The sequence below is a fragment of the Acomys minous genome (genome assembly GCF_964271855.1).
Source record: "Acomys minous genome assembly, chromosome: 2".
Lineage (NCBI taxonomy): Eukaryota > Metazoa > Chordata > Mammalia > Rodentia > Muridae > Acomys > Acomys minous.
In genome coordinates, this window is record NC_140484.1 from 122,731,707 (window position 1) to 122,758,180 (window position 26,474).

The window sequence follows — 26,474 nt, forward strand, 5'->3', positions numbered from 1 at the left end:
CCAGGCTAGTTGTGAAACAGCACTGAAATTCTTATGTATAGTAAAATGTCAAGACATTCTGTTCCCTGCTCCCAGTCCACATTCTTGCAGTTCATAACCTGAACAAAAAAAAAAAATCAGCAAATTTTGGCTTGACAGGCATGACATATTTATGAGTGGGAAGTTTTATTTATTGTTTCTATTCATAACACAATTGTCCTTCAGTATCCAAGGGAAATTAATTCTGGAATTCCTATGGATACCAAAACTGTAGATGGCCAAATCTCTTATGTAATATACTCTACATGCACTGTCCTATAGAATTATGATTTGTATATTACTTATGATACCTTATTCATTGTAAATGCTGCATGAGTGATTGTTACTTTACACTCTTTACTAATAGCTAATACACTCTTTAAACATTTTCAGTGTAGGACTGGTTGAGTCCATGAATTCATAATCTACAGATATAAAGGGCTAATATATTCCTAGGTACCTACAATGTGTTGGGTACTGCATGGTGCTGTTGCTTAACAGAATAATAAAACATACTGTCTTATTAGGGATTCTATTGCTGTGGAAAGATACCATAGCCACATCAACTCTTTTATTATTATTATTATTATTATTATTATTATTATTATTATTATTATTATTATTATTATTCACTTTACATCCTGATTGTAGCCCCCTTCCTCCTCTCCTGCCAGTCTCACCCTCCCTTCTTTTTCCCTCTATCCCCTCTCCCCTACTCCTCAGAAAAGGGGAGCCCCCCAACTTCCAACCCACCTCCAGCACATCAAGTCACATCAGGACTGAATGCATACTCTTCAACTGTGGCCATGCAAAGCAATCCTACCAGGAGGAAAGTCCATGTCGGAGACAACCTCTGCTCCTCTTACTAGGGGAACCACATGAAGACTAAGCTGCCCATCAGCTACAAACATCTAGGTGGCCTGAATCCAGTCCCACACATGGTCCTTAGTTGGTGCTTCAGGCTCTGTAAGAACCCCTGGGCCCAGATTAGTTGACTCTGTTGGTCTTTTTGCGGAGTTCATATTCTCTCCAGATTCTTCTAGCCTTCCCCCCACTATTCCACAGGGCTCCTCACATTCCACCTAATGTTTGGCTTTGAGTCTCAGCATCTGATTCAATCAGCTTCTGGGTGGAATTTCTCAAAGGACAGCTGTGCTAGGCTCCTGTCTGCAACCATAGCAGAGTATAATTAATAGGGTCAGGGGTTGGCTTTCTTTCATGGAGTGGGCCTCAATTTGGTCCAGGCACTGGTTGAACATTCCCTCAATCTCTGCTCTATCTTTATCCCTGCACATCTTGTAGGCAGGGTAAATTTTGGGTCAAAAATTTTTGTGATTGGTTTGGAATTCTTAATTTACAAAAAAAAAATTTAATTGGTGCTGACTTACAGTTTCAGAGGTTTAGTCCATCATCATCATGGCAGGGAACAGGGCAGCACACAGGCAGACATGGTACTGGAGAAGGAGCCAAGAGTTCTACATCTTGATCCAAAGGCTGCAGAAGGAGATTGTGAGCCACACTGGGCATAACTTGAACTGCAAAGGCCATCCTCACAGTGACACACTTCCAACAAAGCCACACCTACTCCAACAAGACCACACCACCTAATAGTCCCACTCCTAATGGGCCTGTAGGAACCATTGTTGTTCAAACCACTACACACTGACTTCATTAATGAGAGAAATTATGGAACTACTAAGAACTAGAAAAATATGTTGTCAATTTGTATTTAATTACACACAGAGAGAGCAACATAGAATGTTGGGTAGTCATACCTAATAATACAAGGAAACGGAAAGAGAAACATTTCGTAGCCCCCTCTACTGCTTTCCTATTGGAGAAATCACTAAATTTTCTGAGGGTCACACTAAGCCCAAAGCCAGTGCTGTGTGCTTTTCATCATCCAATCCCAACTCTCTCTTACACCTCACTCTTCTCCCCTTTTCTAGAGTCCTCTGGAGCTAGACTTATGGTTTTAACATTCTCCTACGTCCCATAACTCTGCTCTCTGACCTGCCCTGGTTAAGGTTGACTTTTCCCCTGGGGCCACTTCTTTCCCTACAGCCTTACAAGGCTGTGTTCTTTTTCACCCTTGGGATTCTACTACAACTCCATTTTAAGCCATTTGTGATTAGTCCTCTCTCGGAAATTCATATGTAAGGAAAAGAAGACTGGGTGGTGGGTTAAGAGGCACAGGGAGCCCCTAACCACCTCAGCAGCACTTAGGCCATAAGTGTGAATAAAAGCTGTGGTGAGAATGACACTTGAGCTTAGCACTTTGCAGTCTAAAAATCACCCACTGGTTATAGCTAATAATACTATATTATATAATTGAAATTTGCTAAGAGACTAGACCTCCAGTTTTAGATCACACATACAGTGATGACCCTATGGTAGTAGATATGTCAGCTAGCCTAGCCGTAGCAATTATTTTGCAGTATAGACAAATTTCAAATCATAAATGGTATATGTTTCAATAGGTTTTCTTTCATTTGTCAGTTATACCTCTGTAACACTGAAAAAGAAAATCATCTTCATCATTTAATCCTTATGAGAGCACACAGAAGTTGATGAGGGAGATACCATTGTGCCTGTTCAAATAAAATAGGAAGCTAGGGCAGGGCAGAAGGCAAAATGACTAACAGGTCATGACTGTTTAAAGAAGGCCTAGGAGACATAGCAACCAAACACCAGAACCAAAGGGCAACAGAAGGTGAAACCTACATGTGAAGCACTTAGGCTAAGGGGTCTTTCTACAAATGAGCTGGCCACTTCTCTCTTGGCTTCCCTGAAGGCAATAAATATTACACAGAAGCATGTGCTATAAAGCATGAACAAATCCAATATCATTTTATCAAGACCAGGAAATCTAATATGCATAGCTTTCCAATAAGTTATAGCAAGCAGCTTGCTGTACTATGCCTTCATCCACCAAGGCTGTGTTTCTTAGTTGTCTAGACTTTTGGAATCATAACCATCTGGGACTCTTGTTGAAAAATGCAGATTCCTGAACTCCATCCCACAGCCCTTGGGTGAGGTCATCATCTGTGAGATGGAGCTGATGGTATACTTTCAATGAGTTTACTAACTGCTCTTCTATTGGTGGAGGTCGGGCAACACCTTTACCAAGATGTCAGTGGCTTTCTGGGGTGGGCTTTCTCAGCCTTGTTGGAGCATGTCATGTGAATATAGAGGAGTGGACCGACTCCAAGCCTCGGTGTCTGGAGATGGCAACAGCAGGCTTCACAATCTCCCTGACCCAGACTGAGTCTGCTCACTGTTGTGCTTGGAGTGAGATTTCTCCTAGGATCTTGGATGGCTGCAGGTTACAGAGAAGGCAGGCCCCATCCCAGCCTTACTGTTATTCCTACCATCTGCGTGGTGGTTCCTGGGGAGCCCATGGTCCACTTTAGATACAGTGATCTTGACTTGGTTGGCTGTGAAGCCCTTGGTCCCTATACTCTCCTATTCACATACATAACAGCAAAGGTATTCTTCTAGAAGTTGCCAATCCAGCCAGGTGACAAAAAAAATAAGAGGACACAGGTCATCCTTACCTTTTGTCCTGAGCCTCCCCTGTACCCAGTTCCAGCAGGATCTGCTCCAGGAAGTAATAATCCCACATTCTTTCCTCTCTCTGTCTCCACCCTACAGGTTTGGAATAAATTGCCTCATTCAGTTTGAAGACTTTGCCAATGCCAATGCCTTCCGTCTGCTCAACAAATACCGCAGCAAGTACTGCATGTTCAACGATGACATCCAAGGTACATTTTCACCTCCCCACGTCACTGGATAATAATGCTCTTTTCACAAAGCTCAGTCAAATGTGAGACGCAAGAAGTAAGTGTCATTTCATAGCTGCTCTGCTGCCAAAAGCTGCTCAAGAAACAATATTCGACTTGGAGTCAACCTTTCCTTGGTTGATTCTTAGCTCTGTGGCCTTGAATAGCTCTCTTCAATTGGCTAACCGTTAGTGTGCTTAATCACTAAATGGAAATCATTATTGCTTCTGAGGTAGGGAAGAGCTGTGTGAGCTTATATTTGTAAGAAGTTCTATACACGACTGTCAATTATTAGCCACCTGAACTTGGAAAAATCTCTTCCCTTACTATAATTTTATTATGTGTTCTAATATGACAATAACTACCTCAGAAAAGCATTGTAAAAATTGCAAGAGCCTGGAGTGGGAGGCTGGAATCTTCAGTGGGTAAAAAGCACTTGATGTCCAACCAGGAAAACCTGAATTGGAGTCCACACACACACAAAAAGCCTATGTAACTGCACATGCCTGTAACCACAGTGTGGCTGATATAGGAGGATCACTGGGGTTTTCTGTCCTCCAGACTACCTCTGGTTTTGATAAGAGGCTGTCTCAATGAAATGAAGTACAGAGACCCAATGTCCTGTAGGCACACTAATACTATGGGCATGCACCTCCTCTAGAGTGAGAGAGGGGGGGGGGAGAGGGAGATTAAACATAGAAATTATTACTTCTTGACTTATTTCAAAACTTCAATGGTTATAAAATGCCTTTCTATAGCCATAATATCGTACTCTTAGACTTTTCAAACACAAGGTACACAGAGAGTTGTGATGAGTCCTTCCCTAAGCTTGGCTGCTGTGTGCTGCAGAGCTATAAGCTGGAAAGACACTGGTCACCAGAGACACAGATTTCAAAAGGCAATGGAAAGCCTCTTTTAACTCCATGTCACTTGGTCACCTGTCCTAAAGCCTTAAAACATGCATGGGAAGTTGTGTGTGCTCTGCAGGTGCCCATATCTGAAGCTGCAATAGAGCAGAGGCTTTTCAGTGATGCTTTGACCCAGGAGTTCTCAGTGAGAAGTGCTGGGGGCTGTTCCTAGATTTTTGTAAGGCCCAGTAGAAATGGTGATGGGTCCACATATCTTGTTACTTAACAACTGAAGTTTGGTGAGGCAAGCCTGTTAAAGCAGCGGTCCAGGTCAGATGACAAGAATGAGCTGGTATGGAGCAATCTTGTTCTTGAGCGAAAGTTGGCTGACATTCTACAGACGCTTCCTCACACATACGATAACAAGTCTTCCTCAAGTCAGTTAGGGGTAGACTACAGAGACTATAAACCCAGCTTAAAGCTTATTGATGAGTGTTTGTGACATACTAGGCACTCTCCATCCTGGGAACTGTACACATATAATCCCGTGAGATATTAGTATCTTCTTATGAATGAACAGGCTGAGGCACAAGGATAATAAGTAACTTACCAAACCAATAAGTGTCCAGTTGAAAGTTTATCTCAGGTATCCGGACTCTAAATTCCACATTTATAACCACTTACCGTACTGCTCCGGGTCAATATCACAAAGCCAAGTTCCTCTTTTCTTTGTGATCTACATTATAGAGTAACAAAAATACGATGAATGACTTTTTAAATTTTATTGTGGGCTTTCAAGGGGAAACATAATGTGGTTATAGCACACTGTTAGGGAATTGAGTTCGAACATGATTTCAGACCTGGAAAGTAGGTGACGAAAAAAGGGGAGAGAGACCCAGAAGGGAAAGATCTGCTTCTTATTCTGTCTCTTCAGTCCCCTGATGCCTGGGCCTGTGATAGACATTGGTGGACAGTGTCAATCTCGTCTTAACAAGCCAGGTAGTCTGCAGCCACAGTGGTACAGTCCAAGAAGACTGGCCGGAGATAGAAGAGCATTCTCTCACTGCTGGCCAGTCAACTCACAGGCAGATGTGTGCCTGTGGACCTGCTGACTAGTGGTCATGCCATTCGCACATGAGTCAGCCACAAGACCGCCATCTTCCCAGTCCCCTGGGTTGCTAAGTGGAAAGCAAGCCTATATGGGCAGCACACCTGGTGCACAGACTCCAGATGTACAGGCAGACAGGCTGACTCATATGTGTACATCCTCCTAGACACACGCAGGAACACAGCAGGGCCCTGCTGTCTATCCACCTTCGTGTGTCCCACACTAGTGCCAGAATGTTCCTCTAAGATGGAAATATGACTCACTGTATTGGCCGTCCCTTCATGAGAAACTTTGCACTCATCTGCTGAAAAGACCTCTTCCCTGTCCTCTAATTGTCCCTTCAGTTTGATTGGTTGGTTCTTGAGATAAAGTCCTATGTAGGCAAGCCTGGTCTCAAACTCCTGTTCCTCTTGCCTCTCCTTCCCGAGTGCTGGAGGCACAGCTGTGAGCCAGCATGTGCAGCTGTTTCCTACCACCTTCACCAGAGTAATTCCTGTTATCCTTCAAGACTCAGTTCAACGGATGACCTGGCCAGGAATGGTCTAATTTGGGTGCCTACCCAGGTGCGCTCCTCCATCTATTCTTACATTGGTCAATTCCAAGCCAGTTTCCATCATGTAGTGTTTATCACATTTGCCTGGCACTGATCAGTTCAACATCACTGTAACAAGTACCTAAGAAACACAGCTGAAGGAAGGCAAGTTTGTTGTTGGCCACCATGTGAGAGGTTTTGGTCCACAGTCCATTGTTTCTAGGCCTTTGGTGACATGAAGCATCAGGACAAGAGGTGGAGCTGAGCTAGTTGCCAAAGGCAGCAGAAAGTAGTGAGAAAAGGACGAAAGGGTCTCAGGATCTACCAGGAAGGGCCAAGATTTCAACACGTGAGCTTTTGGAGAATGCATCATACCCGAACTACTGAACTCTAGATGCTTCTGCTGTATTCTCTGCCTCTTGCTAAGTGAGAAGCTTCTGGAGTCAGGAGCCACGGCTTACTTAGGTTTGATCCTCAGCTCACAACACAGTGATAGGCACATTTGTGGTAAGAGTGCATGAATGCTATCTACACATACAAATAACATATTCCTAGTCACATCTGTTCCTGTAGACATCTGTGCTGGTCCCTGCCTTGGAGCCTCTCTCTTTCCTGATGATCATACAAATGCACCTCATATGTGCTCGTGCTCAGATGTTAGACATGTGTGCACACATGTGCAATTCCATATGCATGAACAATTTTTGAATTTCAACCAATTCATTTGTTTAAATTCGTTGTTTTGAGTCCTGTCTACAGACTCTCAGACAAAACCAGTTAGATAATTTTCAGGTACACACACACTCAGAGAGAGAGAGAGAGAGAGAGAGAGAGAGAGAGAGAGAGAGAAGAAAGAGGAGAGAGAGAGGAGAAAGGAGAGAGAGAGAGAGAGAGAGAGAGAGAGAGAGGGAGGGAGGGAGAGAGAGAAGAGAAGAGAAGAGAAGAGAAGAGAAGAGAAGAGAAGAGAAGAGAAGAGAAGGGAAATGAATTTCCTATTTTTTATCAGAAATTAAGAGCTGGTAGACAGAGCAAGAATATGGGGGCTCTATAAGATTGTTACAGCCTTTGGTGATCACAGCCTTATATATAGATGTGCCATGTAACCAATCAAAATGTGAAGAGGTTGGCATGGAGATCCACCCACATCTTCCTTCAAGGGAAGACTTCTTGCTGCTGATGCAGTCAGAGCCTCAGCTGCAGAAAGCCCTAGCCCTGCCCTGCCCTGCCCTGCCACAGGCTAGCTTCCCCACTGATGAAGAAATATGTCCAATCATTCCATCCCTGGCTTGGACTGAGCTCCTCCTAGCAGGGTTAGTTGAGGATTTGAGGTCTACACTGAGTCTCAATATCCTTCTCTGCTTCTGTCCACACAACCACAAGGCACAGTCTATCCCAACAAGATGTGGGAATGGCCTCAGAATCTGCCCGTGACCCACTTACTGAAAAGACTGGAACCAAGTGGGCCCCATGAAAGTGAGAATAGAACCATGCTGCCTACTTTCAGCACAAGCCCTGCCTCACATCCCCAGTGCAACAGGAAAAGATGGAACTGCAGTCCTCAGAAGCCCCCAGGCTGAGCTTCTAATGGGCTCTGCTGTGCATGACGTCAAGCTCCTTATTTGTACCATCTGAATCGCAGACCCCATGGGGTCCACAGGGTTGAACTCCGGAGCCGCAGCACAGAAAGACTTCCTCCTGTTTGTTTCCTCTGTCCTCATCTGTCCCTCTGGCTCACAGGAATCATCAGCCCAGGCGAGGCTGGCTGGCTCTTGGTGAACAGGGCTGCCAATGCACTGACTCATCGCTGGCAGCCTCTTCAGGAATTTTGGAATAGACAGAGGCTCAGGTGACTTTTGTTGTTTCAGCTGGGAACACCTCTGCTCTTGGGGGAGAAGACAGAGGCAGGGGAGGGAAAGGACAGTGAGGATGGTTATGCTGGGGACAGACTAATTTTGACCTTGGTAAGGATAGCTTGCTCGCAAGAAATCAGGTAGAGAATACTGCTGACTTGGTGACCTTGGGTCTGTCCCTCCACTGCAAGCTAACCGCATAGTGTGACTGGGGAATATGAAACAATTGGCTCATCAACTCCAGAACACACTTCACACTACCAGCCTTGCCTTCTAGCCCTTTTAACTCTTTAAGGACAGATAACCTGCCATAATGCCTGTCTGCAATGTCACTCCTTCACAATTTTTGCTTGATTGTTTTGTTTTGTTTGTTCTCAAGATAGGGTGTTTCTGGGTAGCCCAGGCTAGCCTGGAGCTTGAGGCTCTCTCTGCCTTCACTGCCTTACTACTGCTTGGGGTCACAGAACTGCATGCCACTAAGCCTGGTACCCTTTCATACTTTGAAGCTTCCGGTGTATGAGCCAGAGTAGTTAACAGACGTTGGACTGAGATGGGTCTGTCTCTGAAGCCTTACTTTTCTGCTCTGTGATTCTAGCCAAGTGGTACACGTTTTTATCCTTCCTCTGCAACAATTTAGCAGCCGTCACTAATAATCAGCAAGTACCAGAGCATCCTGTGTGTGCTTCTCAAGCCAGCACCTACTACAGTGAAATCTATGCCGGTTCATTGCTAAGTATCTCCAGAATTACCCGTGTTGCACTAAATGGAGGCAGGGGGGTGTCCACACACAGGAACAGCCACTCGGTTCATGGTACCTATTACTAATATATATAGTGAATAAGTATGGGGGGAGGAAATGGTTTTGAGAGCAAAAAGAGAGCACTGAGGAAAATGAGATGGGGCGTAAGCACCGTGCTTCTGAAGCCTTGTCAAAAGGAAGACATGGCCGCCATGCTTTTCTATAGTTTTCTGTGTGTTCTCTGGTCCTCTTTAAATTTTGTTTTATTGGTATTGTTGTGTGTACTATGTGTGTAAAAGTGACAGTGTGCACACTCTACTCACATGGGAAGAACCGAGAACAACTTGCAGGAATCAATTCTCCCTTCCAACTGTGGGTTTTAGGAATCAAATTCAGGTCATTGGGCTTGCACAAGTGTCGTTTTACCCATGAAGTGATCCCATCTCCCCACAGCACTAGACTGTGAAGTTTTTACTGGTTCCATAATTTGCCATATGCTGATTCTTCCACCTAGAACCTTCTTCCTGCTCTTGGCTAATTTTGTTTGATACTCAAAGGCTCCTGTGAAATACTGCATCCGTGGCCATGCCACAGGTACTCAGGTGACCCCACTCTTCTCATGACCCAGGACTAGGCAATGGCTTTCCATTCTGCACAAAGAATGCTCCCCACAGCCACCAACAGGGCACTTAGACAAGAAATGGGAGACACGTATCTGACAGACGACCTCAGTACATACAGTTGGCTGCAGATACCACCACACGCACGCAGGAAGATGGGCGTATATGGCTGAGCTCCAAAGATTTTTTTTTGTAAGTTTAAGGTTTTTTTATTAATTAAACATTTTTTATTTTTTACATGTTATTACACACATATACAATAAACTACCTATAGCAAGAAGAACCATGACACAATCTGGAATTATATAAAGGTTACATTCTTAGTGTTTTGGCTATTTGTATCTGGCAGCCTTGCAGAAAACATCTTTCCTATCTTGGTGCGTCTAAAATTCTGAGTGTAGATCAATCTCCATCACACCTCGTCATTATCAACTTAAAAGAGGTCCAAAGATTTTTGTCCATCTTCTTTGTCCTGCTTACAGAACAGCAGAGGCATTACAAGCCATCAAGGATCCACATTCCACCTCACCTGCCACACCCAATGGTCCCGGTCTTCCCTTGGCCTTTCCCACAACAAACTCACCACCTCCTTGCACATCATCTCTCCCCAGCGTGCACAGCCTTTCTTGTTACCATGTCCTGTGTGCTGAGGCTACCTATTCTCAGAACCAGCCCCAGCCAGACTCCTCAGGAAACTCTTCTTTCAGCCGCAGGGCAGCAAAGGACCTGGAAAAGCTAAGATGGCATTTCTTCCTTCCAGGTCCTTCCAGACTACGGCAGGACAGGCCCACTGTGGCTTGGAACTGTTTTCAGAGTGGGCTTTTTGTTCTTTCCCTACCCATAAACCCCCCCAGAGGAACTTTTACAGGAAACTTAGATAAATTTTTGCAGCAATCTGGATACAAAAGTATATAGAATGAATATTCAAATCAAACATTTACTGGTCATCAAATCAAGGAGTGTATTTTAAATGATTCTTTGGTATGCATGTAATTTTTATCGTTTATTAAAAATGAAACCAAGTTTTCATGCTAATGAGATTGGTACACTTAGTTACTTTTAAAGTCAAAAATAAAAGTAAAGTTAAATCACGGATGAATATTTTATACTGCAGGATATAAGCCTGCAGTAAAGAACAGAGGTCAGAGTTGACCTTTTTTAATATTAAAATTGTTCATGCTAGCCGGGCGTGGTGGCTCACGCCTTTAATCCCAGCACTCATGAGGCAGAGGCAGGCGGATTGCTGTGAGTTTGAGGCCAGTCAGGTCTACAAAGAAAGTCCAGGACAGCCAAGACTACACAGAGAAACCCTGTCCTAAGAAACCAAAAAAAACAAAACAACAACAACAACAACAAAAAAACCTACAGTTGTCCATGCTGAGAATACCACTCCATACAGATATGTAGCACAAATGACCGAAGTGAGGCTAGGGCTGTTTCAGAAATTGTTAGAAATTCTGTCTTATTCCCCAGCCCAAATTCACTTAGCACTGACTTATAAAACTCAAGCCAATAACTCAAAGAGTAATTTTTTTTAAAAATCAAAAATTCTAACACAATACAACCCCAAAGATGTACAAATTTAGTGTTTACATACTGAACAATGGCAGTGTAAAAAAAAATATTTTTAAATCTCTATTTTTCCATAGTTAAACAGTATTTTTATAAGAGCAGAAAGTTTGTGGGTACAGGCAGAGACCCTGCAGTTTGGAACAGACTCCAGTCTCAAACCCGAGCCAGGCCTGCCCAGGCAGCATGGTTAGTGCTGCATGCTGGGATGACACAGCAGTGGAAAGTGATCACCTTGTATGCCCGCAACGTGCTTGGCTTGGCAGTAATTTTTGATTATTGCACATTCAAAAGCTTCTGGCGGTTGCTGTGTTCTTCTCAACCTCCACTTCAATTACATGGCTCCCATGAGGCTATTACGCGCTAGAGCACCCGAGGGCACTAGGAAAGTCCCTTATGACACAGAGCACTGTTGAAGTGGTCTCAAAGGCCTTGCCAGGTACCTAGAAAGAGGGACTTGCCTCTTCTGAAGTGATGCTGGCAGCTCCCAGAGAACAACTCTACTCTGTTGCTCCTTCTTCATTCTGTGCCATTGATGTCCCCTCGGCCCTCAATGTGTACAAATGAGTAAACGGAGGTAGTGGCTTCCTGCTGTGGGAAGGGAACTACAGTGGATAGTGGCAAAGGCCTGCCTAGCTTGATAGAAGCCAATCAGTCCTCAGAAACCCAGGGCTCCACTGCCACCTCACCCAGCCCACCTCTCCCTGTCCCTCTAGCTACCAGTTACTGTCACTGATTACTCCCAAAATCTGTTCAGCTGAGAAACTGCTTCAACTCGGTCCAGCGTGACTATGAAAAGGACTATTTCCAGCTTGTCCTTTTGTGCCGTTTCCTAAGCCTGCAGCCTCAAGTGTTCTGTTTGCAGGAAGTATAATTATGGAACATCCTCGCTGAATAGCAAAGTTTGTTTATCTTTCATCACGAGTGGGAACAACCAGTTCACATCACTTGTGGGCACAAGCCATGTTCTCCCACAGCCCCAGACTGTCAGACTTCTTAGGGTGGTTACCTCCAAAAATCTAAGCAATTTTCCTCCTCTCCCATTAAAAATTCCAGGCACACAGTCCAAGAACTAACCCACCCACCCACCCCACCCCCACTGCACCCAACAGTGGAAGTTAATGGTGGAGGCAAGCCTTGATTTGCTAAGCTCCTGTTTTATAATTTGGAATCTAAGGACTACAGCTTCTGTAGAAGTAAGATCGCTTGCCCTCTAGAGTTAGGCCTTGAGAGTGGGTCTCAGGAAGGGGACCATAAAGAAGTGACCGAAGAGACAGTTCCAGAGCCAAATTCAGAAAGAGTTCTCCCAAAGAGTAATGGGCATCCGTGCCAAGCGCTGCTGAGCAGCTAAAGGCTGAGAAGTTGAGAACTGACCACTGAAGTTGGCACGGTGGAGCTTCTCAGTGACCATGACAAGAAGTGGCCCGGTCACTTGTGTAGACTGGATTCCATGGAGGCAGGGAAGAAAATAAATGAAGGTAGTGGTCACATTCAGCTCTTGGAAGAGTTTGACTATAAAAGACTGTGACGAGTGACAAGGGTAAGCCCTTTGTTTAACAAAAGTTCTCCGGTGTGGTTATACACAGACGGCTATGGTCCAGCAGAGAGGGAGGAATTGAGGGTGAAGAATTGAGAAGAGAGAAAATTGGAGAACAAATCCCCTGGGTCCTTGAGAAGGAGATCTACTGCAGAAGGAGGTGTTGATTAGGATCAGAAAGGACCTTCACGGTGTCTGCGGGGTGGCAAAGGGTGTGGGATGAGTCAGAGGGTTCTTCGTTATACGTTCAAGTGAGGTGCCTGGGTAGGCTGCACCTGACCACTTCTGTTTCAAACCTCACTTTCCTAGGAGAAAGCAAAAACCTAAAAACCTCAATAGAGGGAATACAAAAGACCTACTCTATAGAGTTTATATGAAAATTAACTGGGCAAGTGCTGATAAGACAGTAGCACATAGCCAAGTTCACCTTAATTAATGGAGTTTGGAAAGAAGCCCATTTGCTGTACCAATTGGAAGACCTGAGTTCAAATCCCCAACACCCATGTTTAAAAAAAAAAAAAAAGGCCAGGTGTGGCTGCTCTTGACTTTAACCTCAACATTGGGCTTGGGCGGGAGAGGGTGTGCAGAGACAGGTAGGTCCTGGGAGATTGGTGATGAGCCAGCCTAGCTAAAACGGTGAACTTCCAGTTCCCTGGCCTGCCAGTAAGGTAGAGAGCAATAGAAGACCCCTACGGGTAACACCCTCCGCTGGCTTACATGCATGTACCACACGTGCATTTTCCCATCACACACAAACACACAAAACAGACACCACAGCATACAATAACAACAACAAAGGTATAAATGAATACACGGTGGCTGCCTTTGTGTTGTTTTGTCACCGCGTGCAGCTCCTCTGTGAGCATCCCCACTGCTTTTTGTCCTGACCCCAGTCAGAGTCATTGCTGAACACTGATGTGGGCTGGCAGTTCACGTCCACCACCCACCCCACAGTTCTCTCCCACAAAGCCCACAAAGCCTCTCCTGCTGCCTCCAACTCCCCAGGAAAGGCTGTGGTCCAGGCTTTTCTTCTAGACCACTAACTAGACCAATCCACTTTCTCCATGCATGTAGGGGAGGTCAGAATCACCAGCTTCCTCTAGCACTATGTTTTGCTGATAAATTCAGTTATTCAACCCTCACCTCAAAAGATATTTGGTAGCCAAAAAGAAAAAAAAAATCAAAGATGTCTAACCCAGGGAACATCTACCATGAAGCATCTTTGGCGCCATCTACTGGTGTATGATTTGCAAAAACTGCCTCCCTGAAAGCAGAAAGTGCTCAAAGGAGCCAGAAACTGATTCCAGGTGACAGAGAACCAACGCCTGAGTGGGAGAAGCCATCCAGACCAATGTATGTCAGGACTAAATGAGCACACATAAAATCCAGACAGCTTTATAAATACATATGTTAGTTACTTACTTGTAGCATTTCCTGGGTTGCTATACAATCTTCAGTTTTTTTTTTTAATTGTTTTGTTTTGTTTTGTTCAAGACAGGGTTTCTCTGTGTAGCCCTGGCTGTCCTGAAACTCACTTTACAGATGAGGCTGGCCTTGAACTCAGAGATACACCTGCCTCTGCCTCTAAAGTGCTAGAATTACAGGCGTGTGCCGCCATGCCCAGCTCTTCATAAAATTTTTATTAAAGATTTTTGCATGAGGTCTGTGCAGGTACGTGCTCCCATGCACACATACACACAAGTATGTAGGCCAGAGGTTGACATTGAGTCTAGTCCTCAGCCGTGTCTCATCTTATTCTTTGAGACACAGTGTCATGCTTAACATGATGTTTACCATTTTAGCTACGGTAGCCATGAGCCTCTGGGATGCTCCTGGGTCCACTCTGTCATTACAGACACACATTACCACACCCAGCTCACATGTGGGTGCTGAGGACCCAAACTCAAGTCCTTATGTTTGGGCAGAAAGCACCTCACAGACTGACCCATCTCCCCAGCCCCATGGTCGTCATTTATTTATTTATTCATGTATTTTATGTATAAGGCCGCTCTGTCTTCATGCACATCAGAAGGGGCAAATCAGATGGTTGTGAGCCAGGAACTTAGTGGGAACTGAGCTCGGAGCCTCTGGGAGAGCAGCCAGTCCTCCCAACTACTGAGCCATCTCTCCAGCCACCTGTGGTGATCATTTTCAATAGAAGGAAGTATTCTCCTGAGTGTATATCCTACCTAAGTTACTCAATCATTTTTCTCTTTGCTAGGTGTTTAGATTATTTCCAGTCACTGTGTATTAAAAATAACACTGTCCTAAGTTCTAGACATAAGCCCTAGAAATATGTTCCAGTGTGCAAATTTCAGTTTCCCATATGCCAATTATGAAAAGTAGAGGTATAACTCAAAAGTCAAAAACATCTTATGCCCTGAATTTACATGGGGAAACCATTTCCTAAAAGAAAAGAAAGTTACTCTTTAGACTGAAAAGAATTCTGGAACCTCCCACTTTTCATGGCTCCCTCACCAGCCACAGATAACCTCATTTTTGTTTTCTAACCGTTGAAAATGGAACAAACCATAAACAGTCCCACTTTAATTTCCTTTCCTGTGGTTGCATCATAGAGGCTTAATTTCGACAGTGCGATAGCAGTTTTATTGTGAGCCCTCAGTATCAGACAGGATTGGGACAGAGGCTTAGACAGAGAACTCGCAACATAAAAAATGTGTGTATTAGAGAGTTGAAAAGCAGAAAAGAAACAATAAGCCTCCGCTACTACCCCCTGAGGCTGAAGAACAAAAGAGAAGAGAGGGCAGCTGGCTGGTGCTCAGGGGCCTGCTGGGAGGTTAGCGCACGAAATGATGGATGGGTTGCAGAGGGGTTCAGCTGCTCTGTGGAGGTGAAGAATCAAGAATGTGAGGTTGTCTAACTTAGCAAAAGCAAAGCTATGGATGCTTTTAAGTTGCAAAATCAAATAAATAATATTTTTTAATTGTACCAATGTTTCACAGGATTAAGCCTGAATAAAGTTATTTTTTATCTAAAATGCAAATGGTATTAAATGTCCTACATTTTACCTGTGATTCTGCAAGGCGGAGGCAGTTCTGGAAACAATGTTCTTTTCCCCTCCTGGAGCCTTTTAGTTGCTCTCTAGTGCCTCCTTCTGGCAGATCCCTGCGTAGAGCCAGTTGGTGGTTTGCACTTTAATCAATGTAAGCTCAGAAAGTATTGTTAATTGGTACAGTCCCCCCCCCACCCGCCCCCTTGCTTACTCAGCATCCTTGCACAAATTTCCGCACCTTTGTGCTTCCAGGTGACAAAAGTAACGCTAACAAAACAGAACTATCTCCAACAAAAGAAAACTGTCTCCCCTTCCCCCCCCCTTCCAAAATAAGAAGAGACACACCCCGACAGTTGTTTGTTACTGCAAGAGAGTCACACTAAACATCACTGGGAAGAATTAGCTTGCTCTTCAAATCCAGTCACAGTTGAAAACCCTGTAACTCCAAGATAAAAGTATAGAATTAACTTCCAAAAGTGTAAAAAAAAACGATCAAGGAAAAAAGAAGGGAGAAGGAATTAGCTAACACCTTCCATTGTCTGTTGTCATATGGCCAAGAAGGAAGTATGCACGTCTTTAGTCAGTCAGACTGTCACCAGTGCTCGCCTCAATCATTCTTGTTTTCTTGTCCTCTGACAGGACTTTATCTGGCCAGGGTTCCTCACCTGGTAAGGTGGCCTAACCCTCATTTCTGAAGGCCCTGGATCTTCAATGGCCCTGCCTCTCTGTAGTTGTTATGTCTATTGATATTAACTAGCATGCATGGAAATATCAAGATAACCCCCAGAGGATGCCTCAGGACAGCTATGTTCCCTCTGAGGGGATGTCTTCCTCTTGGTTGGCAGGACCAATCCCCACAGCCAGAGAAACGGGAGTCTTCTCTGCTTACTGGTTTAGTGCAGAGAGAGTCTCGATCCCTAAATGGTGGTCTCGATTCCCAGGTGGTGGTCTCAATCCCCAATTCAATAGAAGCTTGCTGTGACTCCTAATGGAAGTTTTTCTCTCATGGGAGTTAAGGCCTCTAATCAGGCAGGGCACAAAGTTGAAGCCACGGGAAGCCTAAAGTCTGAGTTATCCGGTAGAATTGTGAGAAGCCCACGTACTCTGGATGTGAGAAAAAGGGCACAATGTATTGTTTGCTAATAGGCTGAAGATTGCTACTATGCACAATCTTATGACATGGTGGGTAAGATGCGCAGCTCATAATAACACAGAGACACTTTGTGTCTCATGGTCCCATCGGGTCTTATTTTTAAATGTTTTATCCTTGAATAATTCTATGCGTAGCATGCCCTGCATGACTTGGTCATGGAAACATGACTGGGATGACAACAGGAATAAAGAAATGACAGACACACGTATAGAGAAGCTGGGAGTTGGTGCACTGTAGTAACTATGATGGAGGCCACCAAGACTCCACAAGGAACAGTTGGCCTACTTGGTGTGTACATCATGGGAGTCGGGGTTACTGAGTCTCTTTGGGGGGCCTCTATGGGGAAGAGTCTCAGGCTGCACACCCAGGAAAGGAGGAAGCCGCAGTAGCTGGTTCCTGTGCACTCTGTCAACAGTCCCACCCAGACCAGGGGAAGGAAGGCTTTGTCCACTCTCGTGGATCTAAGGTTCGGAGGTCCTTCAGGTGGCTGTGCTCCTGTCAGCTGCACACATTGACTCGGGGTTTCATCTACTCCCCCCACATATGGGGATCACACTTCATTTTTGGCATCTGTTAATTGCATCTATTACATCACTTCATTAATTAATAATAACAATAGTAGCAGCTCCTGGGTAGCTGGCTATCTCTCCCACAGACAAATAACTCCAGGGACTATTTCTTTCTTTTTTTAAATATTTTTTATTAATTTATTCATATTATATCTCAATTGTTATCCCATCCCTTGCATCCTCCCATTCCTCTCTCCCTCCCATTTTCCCCTTACTCCCCTCCCCTATGACTGTGACTGAGGGGGACCTCCTCCCCCTGTGTATGCTCACAGGGTATCAAGTCTCTTCTTGGTAGCCTGCTATCCTTCCTCTGAGTGCCACCAGGCCTCCCCATCCAGGGGACATGGTCAAATATGGGGCTATTTCTTAAACAGTTATTTACAGTAGAAAGAAGGGCCCTGAATATCCATGTGCCTGCAGATATGACTTCTTTAAAAGTTAAGAAAAGTTGGGACCCAGAGAGGTGGCTCAGAGGTTAAGAGCACTGGCTGCTCTTCCAGAGGTTCTGAGTTCAATTCCCAGCAACCACATGGTGGCTCACAACCATCTATAATGTTATCTAATGTCCTCTTCTGTCATGCATACATACATGCAGGCAGAATACTGTATACATAATAAATAAATATTAAAATAAATAAATAAAAATAAAAAGAGTTAAGAAAAGTTGCTTCAGCCAGGAGGTGCCGGCGCAGCCCTTCAATGCCAGCACTCAGGAGGCAGGTGGATCTCTGTGAGTTCAAGGCCAGCCTCGTCCACAGGGAACTCTGCCAAGAGTCTTTACTGAGCGCTAGAGGTCACTGGTTGATACATTCACTCTGTTGCAGGCACAGCCTCTGTAGCTGTGGCAGGGATCCTGGCTGCTCTGAGAATCACCAAGAACAAGCTCTCCAACCATGTGTTTGTTTTCCAGGGTGCAGGTGAGGTAAGTGCCATCAGCAGGGGTCTGCGGTGGCTCTTCCAGGAACAGTAAGACTGGGGAAAGCAGCGTTGATGGGAGAGGCGGTCTGGGGTGCTGACAAGAGGAAGCGGAGGGAGTGCACTCTGATCATTGAAGCTTTTTGAGTGTCAATGTTTTGAGTTTCTCAAAGGACAGATTTAACTGGGCCACCTAGGAATTAACTGTGCGGCTGCAGGGGGGAAAAGAAGGGCTCATTTTGGGGAAACATCTGGTATGTGCTGAACAGCTGTGTGCTCCGAGTCTAAACACTGTCCTTGTGCATCCTGCCCCCCCCTCCCTCCCCCAGGCAGCCATGGGCATCGCTCACCTCCTTGTCATGGCCCTGGAGAAAGAAGGTGTACCCAAGGCAGAGGCCACAAGGAAAATCTGGATGGTAGATTCCAAGGGTCTCATTGTCAAGGTACTGTTCAGGGCTGAAACGCTGGTGGTTTCCTCACACCGGGAGCTGCCAAGAGCTACACTGAAAGAGTTCCCTGGCTGAACATGATGGTACATGCCTCTAATCCCAGCACTGGGAAGCCAGAGACTGGGGAGTCTCTGAGTTTGAGGCCAGTCAGTCAGTCTACAGAGAAAGTTCCAGGACAGCCAGGGCTACACAGAGATACTCTGTCTCAAAAAAAAAAAAAAAAAAAAAAAAAGGAGGAGGAGGAAGAGAGAGAAGGATGGAGGGAGGGAAAGACAAAATTCCAAAGCTTTAATTGCTGTTGTCCAAAAGTACTGAAGGTGTGTGTGCATGTACGTGTGCGTGTGTGCGTGCAAGCACATGCATGGATGAGTACCTGAATACCCCTTTCAGCCTTTTCTCATACCCCTTCCTGCCCTGGTTTAGTCTCAGCCATACTGAATCATAATCCTCCAAAAGAGACACGCTCTCTCTTTCTTCCACAATTTTGCACAGCCAGACCGCTGTAAAGAAACTTGGGCCTGCAGATAAAGCTTTCCATCACCCCATCCATCACTCCAGAGAATGCTCTCTGAGCAGGTTACCAGATGCTGGTGACTACTCTTACTCACTTGCTCATTTTCCAGCATCGTTTTGTGCTTTGTTCACCCTACTGAGCTGACTTCTAATCCAGGTGCTTGACATCATCACTCTGGCACTCTCTAGGCCAGCAGGAACAGTCAGAAATGGTTGCACTTATTTATCAGAACTTGGGGCAGCCTGTCACTACCAGGCTTCTGTTGGAAGGAGATGGAAAGACATCTGAAGCTTCTCAGGCACAGTTGGCATGAACAGCCTATCCTAGAGTCAGCTTAGTGAGACTCACAGGAAGACTGGTGGGTCCTATCAGATCCACTCACACTAGCGCTCTGGCATGGGAAGTCTCAAGCCCTGTCGGTCCATGAACCTGTGGACTGCCTTTCTTGTGGCCAGAGATTCAGTGAGGCTAAGGAATTTCTTAGCCCAGAAAGCTATGACCTCCAACAGCTAAAAATAAAAATAAAATTATTTATTGCTTCTTGTTCTGTGTGGTTGAGATGGCTCAGATGTTAAGAACACCTGTTTGCTCTTTAAGAGGTCCCAGGTTTGATTTGATTTGATTTGATTTGATTCTCAGAACACACACATGGTGGCTAACAACTGTTTGTAAGTTCACTCAGCATTCAATGCCATCTTGTAGCCCCCCCATGGGTACTACATGTAAAGGGGGCATAGACATAAGCAGGCAAAACTACTCATTCTACTAAAATAATAGATATATATGTGTGTGTATAGATATATATAATGTAAAAAAAAAAAGGAAAGAAAGAAAGAAAAGAAACACTTGTATATATTTCCTTAGGATTCACCTTAGGTCCTGCTGGGAAATCTGATCAAGGGTCTGGGCCTCACTATTCCGAAGCCTCAGACCAAATCACGAGGCTCAATCAGAAACACCGTCAGAATGCGAATGCATCCAGGCCCTGCTCAATGGGCCCTCAACACTCCATCTACTCCATCTTCCCCCTTTTCCTACAGGGTAGGAGCCACCTGAACCATGAGAAGGAGATGTTTGCCCAGGACCACGCTGAAGTCACCTCCCTGGAGGAGGTGGTGAGGCTGGTGAAGCCCACAGCAATTATAGGTAGGAGGAAGAAGGGGCCCAACTACCCAGTCCATCTAACCTTCTTGACTTGCAGATGGAGAGACTCGGGGAAGAGTCATAAACAACCAATGAAGCATGGTTGTCCCCCTTCACATTCCATGTCTGGTTCAATGCCATACCCTTCTATTGAGGGACTTATGTATTCAAACTGTAGAAGTGAGGGGCCAGAGTTGGGGCTCGTTGGCACAGAATGGTATGATCAGTGGGAGAACGCAGTGTTGCTCTCCAGCATGAACATGAGTCCTCCTTCCCACCTCAAGACAGGGGTCCTGGCACCTGCCTCTGTACTAGACAAACACTCTGCTCTCATCAACAATGTTTGGAGATGCCTTCAAAGTTCACCTTAAAGACCAGAGACCTAAAATGAAACAGTGGTCTCCATAGAATGAACAACAGGTCTAACGCAAGCAACAGAATTCTTTTCCCTGCTGCTCCCTCAGCCCCTGCAGCAGATTCTATCCCCAAGATTCCCAAGTCTGTCACAGGGTACCTTGTTCCCCCACCAGTGGCACAAGAAGAGAAATGGGATGTTTATACAGAGTAGGCACTCCCTACTACCCCAACCCCCCCCCCCCTTTTCCCTGTAGGTGTCGCTGCCATCGCAGGAGCCTTCACGGAGCAGATTCTGAGGGACATGGCTTCCTTCCATGAGCGCCCTATCATCTTTGCCCTGAGCAACCCCACCAGCAAGGCTGAGTGCACAGCTGAGAAGTGCTACCGGGTCACCGAGGTCAGCGGGGAGTCCTTCCTCCCACCAGCTGAGAGAAAGTAGCAACAGCTACTACCAGCAACCCTATAAGGGTGACAAAGCATGCCCCGTCATCGTGAGCAAACAGGTTTAGAAAGCTGCATCAACTTTTCCAAGATCATCGTGTTAATAAAGAATAGAACTTGGGCTGGAGAGATGGCTCAGCCGTTAAAGGCTAGGCTCACAACCAAAAACATAAGAATAGAGCTAGCCCTCAAACCTATATCTAACTCCAAAACCAAAGCTCTTCCCATGATGCTGCACTTCTCAAGGCTCTCCCCAAACAATAGCGCTTTGTCCAGAACCATGGCTTCCATATTCTCTAGGCAACTGTCCCAGGTTGGCCATCCCAGTTGTTGGGGGAAGAGGCACCATGATCTCCACTTTCAGTAACTTGAAGGGAGGTGGGGCTTAGCTTTCTAGTCAACTAAATAAAATGTTCTTAGATATTTATCAAGTTCTCACTGTAGTTATGGATGTTTAGGGGAGGGTGGAGACAGACCCAACGTGTAAGAGATAAGCACTACCAGCGCTGCCCCCAAACCTGTCTCCAAACTCCAGCTCTGCTTTTCTTCCTGCCTCCAGGGTCGAGCGATCTTTGCCAGTGGAAGTCCTTTTAAGAGTGTGACTCTAGAAGATGGCAGGACATTCATTCCTGGTCAGGGAAACAACGCCTATGTGTTTCCTGGGGTAGCACTGGGCGTCATCGCCGGTGGGATCCGACACATCCCAGATGAAATCTTCCTCCTGACAGCAGAGGTACCACTGTCTGTTCTCCCTAAGAGGCTTCGAATAGGGTTGGGGGTTCGAGCCCAGTGACCCCTGGATTCGTCCTCTCTTGTCTCGTTAACCCACTCACCCCTCACACACACACACACACACACACACACACACACACACACACACACACACACACACCCCTGCCAACAGACTAGAAAACAAGGCTGGTAAGGAAAGCACACAGAAGCAAGAACAGAGAACTGGTTTTACTTAAATGGTCACCTGGAATAACGGGAGGAGGAGCAGGTGGGAGGAGACAGACCCAGGAAGTAAGTAAGGGGCCCAGAGACTCCTGTGTAACAGGCCGTGACCAACCAGAGGATGGGAATCTTTTTGACAAGCACAGGTTCATTCATCTTGGTCTTTGTGGTTTCCTTTTAGAATTCAGGGAGCCCTGTGCTGTTTTAAACTTTAGCCAGGGTTACTATAGAAAGAACTGGAGTCTTTGTTTAAGCCTAAGCATTAAGCTTCCTTGGGGCTATGTGTGGTAACGTGTGCAGTACCTGAGCAAGCCTTGGGATAGTGAGATAGATTTGTTCTGTGAAGAAGTAATCTCTCTCTCTCTCTCTCTCTCTCTCTCTCTCTCTCTCTCTCTCTCTCTCTCTCTCTCTCTCTAGCAAATTGCTCAAGAAGTATCTGAACAGCACCTGTCCCAGGGGAGACTGTACCCACCACTCAGCACCATCCGAGATGTGTCACTGAGAATTGCAGTCAAAGTAAGAGGCATCCTACCCGCACCCTCTAATATGGGCAGTAAGGTTCTCCCTCTTCCTTTGACTCCAGGAGGGCTAAGGGGGTGGGAAACAGCCAGGGAAACATTTCGGGCTGAGCTCCTTGAGCCTCCCTGAGTGCAACCCAAAGACAGAGTGACAAACTCTTGCCAGCTCAACAGCCTGAGTCCCATCCCAAATACCCATTCAAGCCAATTTTAGAAAGGCTTCCAAAGTTCCCCCACAAACATCGGGAAAGAGGGTCACCATGGTCTTGTGAACCAGAATGTGGGTGGAATTCTTTTTTTTAATGAGTCATAATCACTCATTTATGAGAAAGGTCAGCTCGCATGGCATCATGGAAAGGACTCGGGGTTTGGAGTCCCCACTCTGACACCAGCAGAGGAGTGATGGCAGCCCAAATAGCTTCACGCCCCTCAACCTTAGCTCCTTTCCTGACGAGGCCTCTCGCCCAGAGCTCTGGAGAGCAAAAGTTCCTGCTGCACAGGGTAGAGGTTTATTTTTTCTCCTTTCTCTCTTTAAGGAGTGAGGACGTGATCAGGTTCACAGAATATTCCAGACTATGAGATTACGCAAAGATGATGATGGGTTTTCATATACAGCATAACACAAGAAAAGACCAACTTCAAATAATAATTATCCAAGCTGGATAGTGGGTACCTGATATCATTTCCAGTTGTGTATATGGGTTTTCTAAAAGAATGACAACTTCAGAAAGTGCACTGCACAGCAAGACATAGTCCCCGGGAGTTGTCCAGGGCAGGCACCCTTAAGAAGCAGCTATAAAAGTCCAACAATCTACGTCCTGGTCCAGCTTAGCCAGCCCACTTCCTTCATCGGAGGGCTTGTTCACAGCATGATGATCTAATTCAACCACTTCATCCTACACAGGAATGGGTTAAGGGTGATTGCTGCTAATTATACTCACATCACCTTAGAAAACTGTTACCATTACTCCACTTCCCAACCAGTAAGCTGGAGCGCTCTCGGAGGCTATCACGCCTAGAAACCCTCAGGGACTAAGAAGCAGGTGTGATAGGCTGGGCCTCTTTGAGCCTGGCCCAGGCACTGGGTCTGCATCCTTCACCTCCAGAGCTCTGGGAGAGAGGAACTAACTACTAGCCCCTTGGGAAAAGAAACAAGTACTGACTAGGAAGGAAGGTTTACTCCTCCCCTTCCAGTGGGGCCATAGGTGAAGAGAAATATGTCTGATTCTTAAGGGGATATTCCTGGGTGCCAAGTAGGAGGCATTTAGGACAGGCCTTCTCATAAATCTAGTATCTTACCCAAACATGTTTGTCCTAGGTCCTCGACTATGCATACAAACACAACCTGGCCTCCTACTATCCAGAGCCCAAGGACAAGGAGGCTTTTATCAGATCTCTGATCTACACTCCAGACTACGACTCCTTCACACTGGACACCTACAGTTGGCCTAAGGAAGCTATGAATGTTCAGAAGGTCTGATGCAGTCTCCTGGGCTTTTTGGGGACCTGAGTGAAGAAATACAATATAAACAGGTTCCGAAATGGCCAGCCTTGTCTCCATGGTTATCTTTGTTTATTGTTTGCTTTCCTTTGGGTGTTTGGAGAGATGGTAAGGCACACATCGGAAGACAGCTTTGTTCCTGAAGGCCCAGGAAGCTCAGTTACCTATAACCCTTTTCTGAATTCCTCTCCAAATGTTTCTTCTACTATTAATTTCTAACTATTTACCATGCCTTGTGGGAAATTCTGCATAGCATCCTGCCTTTGTAGAGCTCAAGGTTTAGATTAGACAGAGTCCTTTTTTCATAAAAGAAAAAACTGTTATGTCCATGAAAAACATGTTCATATAAAAGTTGGAGTGCTCAAAGAAGAAAGGACACTTCCTATGAAGACATAAAAGGAAATCAGTGTTTGTGCTTTGCCCCAAGAGTAAAGGATGAGCTAAATCCTAAGAATTCAAGAAATGTAAGCAAAGCCACCTCCTAGAAAAGGAGGCCCACTCATCAGGGAGTCAATCCCTTTCAGAAGAATACATTACCTTCAAAACTCAGTAGGATGTGGGGGCTGAGTGGCTGGATGCTCATCAAGAAAGGCCACCGCCCTTTGGTTGGCTGAGTACTGTAAATTCTTTTTTTGTCATTACTAAAAGGAAAAATGGAGAAATAGGGGTGGGAAGGGTCAGCATGCCAAAGGTTGAGGAGAAGAGAAGCGACGAGAGGGAACACCATGGGGAACGTGTTGATGTCATGTCTAAGGAAGATGTGATTTAATGTTCCAGGCTCAGGGACACACTCTCCATTCCACCCTTCACACTGAAGCAATCGGGCAACTCAAAGTAGCTTTTTTGTAGAGGTGACATCAGCCTGTCCCCGGCGTTTCTTAGGCCAATTTAGTGAAAATGTCTTCCTTCCCCTGTTCAGTACACACACTGCAGGACAAACAGTAAAGAAAGACTGGGAGCTCCTGCTGTGACCTGTCTCCTTTCACTGTGCAAATCATGCTTAAGACCTCCCCCTGCTGTCACCTCAGCCAGCATTCTCGCTGCATATAATGAGTAGGTCCAATCTGACCGTCTCCCAGTCCAAGCCAGGTAAACTATGGAGATCCATGAAGAGTATGTAGCAGATTTACGAATCAATCATCTCTTATCTGGGTCTTATTCTTCCAACATCAGCTTCCTTGGTGCTAGTACTCAGCCAATAATATCCCCCAAAGCACAGACCTAAATGTGAAAAAGGAAACTATACATTTCTAGAAGAGGATAAAACAGTAAGTCCTTGTGAAGACTCCCCAGTAAATCTCTGATTACAAATTCACATTTAACGCCTGTGTCCTGAGGAATACAATTTGCAAAAGACGGAAGAAAGGTCTTCAACTTTCTGATCTATTGTATCAGCCCCACATGACCACCAATGGCCTTGTTGTATGTCTCACTTCCACAAGAGAAACAATCTGCCTGAACCCAACCTAATCCTTTTTATCCCATGTCCAGAATCAGTAAGTGCACACAGTAAAGAAAATGGCTGCTTACGTCAGAGAGGCTCCTTCCATGGAATTACTATATTGCTAGTTCATATTCCTCCCATAGCGTTCATATCCCTCTAAATATATGACCTTTGAAATGTCTTCATGTTTTCTTTGTTGAGGTATTGTGTAAACATGTATCTCTGTATTGTCAATTGTTGATGGCTGTACTGGCAGAGAGCCAAGTACTAGCCAGATCTTGGTATTTGCCTATTGGCTTTAACAAAGAGCTGACAGCTGGGCTAGAGAGATGACTCAGAGGATAAGAGCACTGGCTGCTCTTCCAGAGGTCCTGAGTTCAATTCCCAGCAACCACATGGTGGCTCATAACCATCTATAATGTGATCTAGTGCCCTCTTCTGGCATGCAGGCACACATGCAGGTGGAATATTGTGTACATAACAAATAAATCTTTAAAAAAAAAAAAAAAGAGCTGACAGCCAGTGGTTGAGTATGAAGTGGAAGGCGGGACTTCCAGGCAGAGGTTGGGAATCTGGGAAAAGAATTGACAGGCTGGAGATTTGCCAGCAGGACAGGGAAAGGAACAGACAAATTGGGACTCAAAAAGAGGTAAAGAACTAGCCACATGGTGGGACATATGGCTAGAACAGTCAGGTCAGTTTAAAGGCCAAAGCTATAACAAATATTAATAAGAATCTGTGTCATTACGTAACCACAGATGGGTCCAGAAAGTGCCGCTACATCTAACTGGTGCAGGTAGTGTCTTGAGGTTCCATCATCTACTACATCTCATGTAGACAAGTAGAAGGTTCTAGACATAGATGTTCAAAATTCCAAACCTAGTCCTAATATCACTGAAT

At 45.3% G+C, this 26,474-nt stretch overlaps 1 protein-coding gene across 3 annotated transcripts in view; it reads left to right on the top strand.

Annotated features, from left to right (window-relative positions):
• Positions 1–24,177, top strand: part of ME3 (malic enzyme 3) — a 172,020-nt gene extending 147,843 nt beyond the window's left edge. For all 3 annotated transcript variants that reach the window (XM_084773388.1, XM_084773387.1, XM_084773389.1), the window contains 8 exons: positions 3,673–3,782; positions 18,163–18,260; positions 18,583–18,696; positions 20,257–20,362; positions 20,971–21,113; positions 21,717–21,890; positions 22,529–22,627; positions 23,948–24,177. In XM_084773388.1, coding sequence (XP_084629514.1) covers positions 3,673–3,782; positions 18,163–18,260; positions 18,583–18,696; positions 20,257–20,362; positions 20,971–21,113; positions 21,717–21,890; positions 22,529–22,627; positions 23,948–24,109 — 1,006 coding nt within the window. In that variant the 3' untranslated portion in view covers positions 24,110–24,177. The remainder of the gene's footprint in view (positions 1–3,672; positions 3,783–18,162; positions 18,261–18,582; positions 18,697–20,256; positions 20,363–20,970; positions 21,114–21,716; positions 21,891–22,528; positions 22,628–23,947) is intronic.
• The last annotated feature ends 2,297 nt before the right edge of the window (positions 24,178–26,474 follow it).